This window comes from Macrobrachium nipponense, chromosome 18, assembly GCF_015104395.2.
Source record: "Macrobrachium nipponense isolate FS-2020 chromosome 18, ASM1510439v2, whole genome shotgun sequence".
NCBI classification, from domain to species: domain Eukaryota; kingdom Metazoa; phylum Arthropoda; class Malacostraca; order Decapoda; family Palaemonidae; genus Macrobrachium; species Macrobrachium nipponense.
In genome coordinates this window covers 70,224,585-70,232,084 of record NC_087211.1, presented here as the reverse complement: position 1 = coordinate 70,232,084, position 7,500 = coordinate 70,224,585, and the positions used below count along the sequence as shown (strand labels likewise).

The 7,500-nt window shown below is 34.3% G+C and overlaps 1 protein-coding gene across 1 annotated transcript in view; it reads right to left on the bottom strand.

The window, feature by feature from the left end:
* Nucleotides 1-5,976: 5,976 nt before the first annotated feature.
* The window catches only part of LOC135196827 (acanthoscurrin-2-like), a 1,627-nt gene continuing 103 nt past the window's right edge, over nt 5,977-7,500 (bottom strand). The window contains exon 2 of the mRNA XM_064223618.1: nt 5,977-6,651. Within this exon, the coding sequence (XP_064079688.1) occupies nt 6,190-6,651 (462 nt within the window). The 3' untranslated portion in view covers nt 5,977-6,189. The remainder of the gene's footprint in view (nt 6,652-7,500) is intronic.

The window sequence follows — 7,500 nt, the reverse complement described above, 5'->3', positions numbered from 1 at the left end:
CACACACGCGCACACACACATGTACGCACACACATATACTTCTATATATAGATATATATATATATATATATATATATATATATGTATATATATATATATATATATATATATATATATATGTGTGGATATTATATATATATGCATATATATGTATATATATATATATGTATTATATATAGTATATATGGTATACATATTGTATATAATTAATCTATATATCCGTAAATAGAATATACATTATATATATATAGATATATATATATATATATATATATATATATATATATATATATATATATATATATATATATATATAAAACTATATATCTGATTAGGCGTGGCTGCTGATGATACGAACACCACAGCGGTAACTGCCATGTTAGTACTTTGATGCTTAAACACAGACAAGTTCCTTATGCACTATGAGCTGCTTTATACATCTATACACAATGCATGTTAAGGTCTTTCCCCTCCAATACCCCTCTCACGCCTTTCTGAGTCTTTTCTCTTCTCCTCCCTTCTAATACTTCTGAATTGTGCACGCTTTCACTAACGCAAATGAACACCCAACCACACACATTAACTCACGCACACTCATTATATAATATATATAAATTCATATAATATAATATATAAATATATATATATAATATATAAGTATACACATATATTAAGTATTATATAATTAAATGTATAACATATCTATATATATATATATATATATATATATATATATATATATATATATATATATATATATATATACATATATATATATACACACACACACACACACATATATATATATATATATATATATATATGTATATATATATATATATATATATATATATATATATATATATATATATATATATATATCTGTAATATGCATTTACACATATACACACATATATATGTATATATGTACATACACACTTATGTAGTATATATATATGCATATATGTACATAGGTAAGTACACGTATATATATGTATATACATGGACAGAAAGAGAGATTAAATATCTTTTATCACGTTGCAAAATACGAAAATTTATTCACATTACGATATGCTTATGGGCTTTGAACGTCACGCCATTCAGATTAATAGAGTGGCAAAAATCACCTGTCTGTTTTTATTTTTTATTTCTAGAGAAGATTAATCTCAGAGAGTCGCAATGCATTACCACCCCAAAACCATTCCCCTTGTACTTATGTATTTCTCATCTTTCTTAATTTCTTTTTATCTTCTGTAATTACTGTCAAGTGAACTCTATATTCTTTGGCAATTTCTTTCAAGTGAACTCTGTATTTTGTGGGTGCTTGAATTTCAAATCATTGGTCACTATAGGCTTCTTCCTTACGAATAAGGTTTATCTTCCGAATAAGATTGTGAATTGCGATGTAGAGATCATTGATTATTTCATGGAGATGATTAGCGAGCAAAATCTCGTTTTTATGAGATTCTGACGTCACAAAAGGATGTCATTGTGGTAATGACAAAGAGGAAAATAGATAAATTTTCTTCTTTATGATCATGAACGGGAGAAATCCATAAGATCCCTAAGACTGTATTATCTTATAGTTAATGCTTGTATCTTGTTGTTGTTGTTGTTATTATTATTATTATTATTATTATTATTATTATTATTATTATTATTATTATTCAGAAGATAATTCCTATTCATATGGAACAAACCTACAGGGACCATTCACTTGAAATTCAAGCTTCCAAAGAATGTTGTGGCACATTATTATTATTATTATTTTTTTTTTGCTCTATCACAGTCCACCAATTCGACTGGGTGGTATGTACAGTGTGGGGTTCCGGGTTGCATCCTGCCTCCTTAGGAGTCCATCCCTCTTCTAACTATGTGCGCCGTTTCTAGGATCACACTCTTCTGCATGAGTCCTGGAGCTACTTCAGCCTCTAGTTCTTCTAGATTCCTTTTCAGGGATCTTGGGATCGTGCCTAGTGTTCCTATGATTATGGGTACAATTTCCACTGGCATATCCCATATCCTTCTTATTTCTAATTTCAGGTCTTGATACTTATCCATTTTTTCCCTTTCTTTCTCTTCAACTCTGGTGTCCTATGATGGTATTGCGACATCAATGAGTGATACTTTCTTCTTGACTTTGTCAATCAACGTCACGTCTGGTCTATTTGCACGTATCACCCTATCTGTTCTGATACCATAGTCCCAGAGGATCTTTGCCTGATCGTTTTCTATCACTCCTTCAGGTTGGTGCTCGTACCACTTATTACTGCAAGGTAGCTGGTGTTTCTTGCACAGGCTCCAGTGGAGGGCTTTTGCTACTGAATCATGCCTCTTTTTGTACTGGTTCTGTGCAAGTGCCGGACATTCGCTTGCTATGTGGTTTATGCTTTCCTTTTTCGTATTGCACTTCCTACAGAGGGGGGGAAATGTTATTTCCATCTATCGTTCTTTGAACTTATCTGGTTCTCAGGGCCTGATCTTGTGCCGCTGTTATCATTCCTTCAGTTTCCTTCTTGAGCTCTCCCCTTAGTAGCCATTGCCACGTGTCATCGCTGGCTAGTTCTTTAGTCTGTCTCATGTATTGTCCGTGTATTGGTTTGTTGTGCCAGTCCTCTGTTCTGTTTGTCATTCTCCTGTCTCTGTATATTTCTGGGTCTTCGTCCACTTTTATCAGTCCTTCCCATGCCCTCTTATTATTATTAATCAGAGGATAAACCCTATTCATACGAAACAAGCCAACAAGGGCAACTGACTTTAAATTCAAGCTACCAAAGACTATTGTAGCACATAATAATAATAATAATAATAATAATAATAATAATAATAATAATAATATAATAAATAAAATTTGAATAATAATAATAATAAATAATAATAATAATAATAATAATAATAATAATAATAATAATAATTATTATTATTATTATTATTATTATTATTATTATTATTATTATTATTATTATTATTATTATTATTATCATATCCAGAAGATAAACCTTATTCCTACGAAACAAGCCAACATGGACCATTGATTGAAATCCAAGCTTCTAAAGAATATGGTGTTCATCTTAAAGAAACTACAGGAGATAAAAGGGATTACATAAAAAAGAGAAATACATAAGTAAAGGGTGAATTGTTGTATGGTAATAATGCATTGCATCTTCGCTTGAACCTTTGAGGTTCTAATTGCACAACATCCTCAAAGGGACTCTTTCACAATCCAATTTTATGAAGAATTAAAGACCTCTGGAACTGGAGAGGAAATTCTATGAACGCATTAACATAATGCAGGGTGTCCGTAAAGTCCCAGTACCATTCTGATCAATAAATACTTGTAATGGTACTGGGACTTTATGGACATCTGTATTACCACAACTACTGTCGTTGTGAAAGGGAAAGACTGGGAAAAGTTGCCTGGTGAAGGGTTCTTATACACGATACTTGGCCAAGTATGAGTTCCACGTTGGGCGAGTGGATTTCGCGCTCGGCTACCAATCCGGTGGTTCGAAGTTCGATTCTCGGCTCGGCCAACGTGGAACTAGAGGAATTTATTTCTGGTGATAGAAATTCATTTCTCGATATAATGTGGTTCGGATCCCACAATAAGCTGTAGGTTCCGTTGCTAGGCAACCAATTGGTTTCTATACACGTAAAAATATCTAATCCTTCAGGCCAGCCCTAGGAGAGCTGTTAATCAGCTCAGTGGTCTGGTAAAACTAAGGTATACTTAATTTGTCCAAGTATGGTTTCGAAGCATGGTAGCGAAGCTGTGCTCGGAAACTGCTCGTGTAGACAGAAACGCTGGACCACATACTACCTTCTTGGGCAGCTACAAGTGAGCTGAGTGGACAGAAACGCTAGACCACCTACTACCTACCTTCTTGGGCAGCTACGAGTGAGCTGAGTGGACAAAAATGCTGGACCACCTACTACCTTCTTGGGCAGCTACGAGTGAGCTGAGTGGACAGAAACGCTGGACCACCTACTCTTGGGCAGCTACGAGTGAACTGAGTAGACAGGAACGCTGGACCACCTACTACCTTCTTGGGCAGCTACGAGTGATCTGAGTGGACAGAAACGCTGGACCACCTACTCTTGGGCAGCTACGAGTGAGCTGAATATTTGGGTGTTTCGATGCCATACCTCGACACTGATCGCCAAAACCATACTTGCCCACAAATCGTGTATATGAGCCCTACAACTCATTCGAATGTGTAACCACAAACTGGAGGCGTGACAACTATCTGCTGCGCGGATTAGATTGGTTAGGTAATTGTACGACGTCATCTTTTCATGGTTCATGATTTGACAAAATGATGTCACTACGAGAATGGAAAAGGGAAACTTTTATTCACGCTGTATGCTTTAATGTGAGAGAAAGAGAAACTGCTGTATGACTTGTGCGACTGGAAATGATATTGATGTCTGAACGCGAAGTACCACAGTAGAATGGATTGGAATGTGTGGTTTAGGCGTCAAACCAAGCACTGGGACCCATAGGGTCATTCAGCGCTATGGTGAAAATAAATGAAAGGGGAAATGGTATAAATAATGAGTTATAATAGACAATCTGAGGCTCAATGTTAAAAAGGGTAGTGAAATACCCTAATATAAAATTTCATGATATCCCATTTTTAAAATGTGTCATACCACCGACTGTTTAAAATAAGACAATAACCACTAACTTGAGATCCTCTAATTAGAATCCGTAAAGATAGGTATATTTGAGACTAACATTAAGTTAGACAATTTATGATGTCAAATCAAGTAAGTACGGTGTTACGATTTCATGTCACACGAAGAGTGACAATTTTTAAAGTGATGTGAAAAAGTCATAAGTCTTCAAGGGAGGATGACCATAAATTTGCAAAATAAAAATATATTGTGGATGAATGTTTACGGTAAAATAGTGATTTTCATTATTTTACTGGAAACAACAATACACAATCAACTTTTACCTTGCCAGTTTATAGCCATGCAATCCTCTAAGGCTTCTGAATCTAAAGTTTATTGTCAAGAGATTAGATGTCGCACAGGAAGCGTAATGGGATAGGAACCAGATTTGCAACTGCTTATGCATGGGATCACAGTGGTTACACTACACCTCTGAGTGTTTCCATGCATATGCAGTTGTATAATAGGCTTTCCTCTGTTTATCCTTCCTGTAGTTGAGTGGATTAAGCATTAGTTTGCCTGATACTTTAGTGGTCGGCGGTTCAATTTCCAAGAGATCATTGTTAGCCTCTGTTATGGGAGAGATTACCTACGGTAATGTATTCATCATCTCAAGCCTTTAAAGGGGAGGATTAAGTGTATCTGCTTACTGCTGGTGAGGTAGGGGTGTTGTGGGGGGAGGATGGCTATAAACCATATATAAGGGTGCAATGACATTTGTCATTATTCTGTACATGTGGAGTTGCATATCTTGTACCTCTATTTTTATTGCTTCTCTTACTGGATGGATTAAGTATCAACCAGCTGTTTCTCTGCTGGCAATGAAAATCCCTCGACAGGAAACTGTCGGAATTACTTACGTTTATGAATATATATATATATATATATATATATATCTATATATACATATATATGTATATATACTTACATACATATATATATGTATATGTATATATATATATTATATATATATATATATATATATATATATATATATATATATATATATATATATATATTGCTGTTACACAACTGCTCGTTTATATGACGATTTCTAATTTTTCTTAATATAAACTCGACTTTTATCTTTAGTTTTATATTGCTAGTTCATTTCCTTTTGTTGATATGTTAATGAAAAAAAGGAATTAAACTGAAACCACAAATTTCTTTTAGTTAACATGTATTTTAGAGAAAGATCTTTATATGATATTTTTTGTCTTAGTGGGGAATTGGTAATACAAAAAAATAAAAAAAACCGGAAATCTCTAAAAATAATTTATTTCAGAGAAAAACGTCCTTATAATACTTTTTTGACAAACTGGAAGAGGAGGTAATACAAAGACAGAATTTTTCTCTTAGTATTTATCATGATATTCTTACAAAAAAGTTAAATAAATGTAAAGACTACATATTTTACGTCAAGAGTTGAAAGACTGAATCATTGAAATAATATTTTTTTCAGAATATTAAATTTCACTTGAAAAATGAAATTTTGAACTCCATGAGCAGACGTTAACCACCATATCCATATCCGGGACCTCCTCTAAAGCCATAACGTCCACCTCCAAGTCCTTGGCCGAGCCCACCTCCTCCATATCCGCCTCCATATCCTCCACCATATGGGCCCCCATAACCGCCTCCATATCCCCCTCCATAACCGCCTCCAAGCCCAGGTCCTCCAAGCCCGCCTCCAAGTCCACCTCCTAGGCGTCCAAGTCCGAGCCTTAGACTATTTTTAATTCCGCCTCCAATTCCTAGCCCTCCAATGGGTCCAAGTCCTCCGAGGTTTCCGAGTTTTTTAAGGGGATTAAGTCCTCCAAGGGCTCCAAGAGGATTAAGTCTTCCAAGGCCTTCAAGAGGGTTCAGTCCTCCAAGGCTTCCTCCAAGGCCGGCGCCATATCTCGGCGGGGTTTTGAATATGCCAAGTAGGATGCCAGGCTTGGCTGAAGCCAAAGCTGCCAGAGATACGATGATCTGGGGGAAATATGGGACGATTCCTCCCTCATTCGAGGGGAAAACAGAACGGAGAACTAAATTAATAATGATGTTTCGTGCATGAAGGATTACGAATAGATAAATGAAGAATGGTATAAGGTTATTTTTTAAGACTTGTTATTTTGGGGAGGAGGGATTTTTTGGGACTTACAAGGGGTCATTTGAAAATAGATTATCAATACAATTCAGCTTTTGTGTAATATCAAACTTATTTTCTATATCTTAAAAGATACTTGCTTTAAAGTGTTGTCAAACGGGAATCTTTTAGGGAACAAAACTTATGTTTTTGTCGGTTGTATTCAATGTGTAAACTCAGGAAATATTCAATTAAAATTAAAAATGCATAAATTTTCATATTATTTTAAATGTGTACAGGCGTTTGGAATTGATGAAAACTAAACTTGTGTCGATATAGATTACATACAATTTCAAAACCACTGAAAAATTCAATGGAAGATAACAATGTAGGAATTATTGCATCCTTTTCCAAGCTTATGGGCAGTTTAAATTTATGAAAGGTAAACCTATGTGGATATAGGTTATATTATAATTGAAACCCTTAGAAATATTTTGTTAAAAATAACGAAGTAGGAATTGTCATGTAATTTTCATACTGTATACTAGGTATTTGAAATTGAAGAAGACTAAACTTATGTTGGTATTTATAACATTCTATTCCTTGAAATATTCAATCACGAATAAAAATGAAGGAATTGCTATACCATTTTCAAAGTGTATAGACATTTAGAATTTATGAAAACTAAACTTATGTTGAAACTTTAAAATAAAATATGTTATATCACTCTTCTATCATTTTCCAAGCTGATA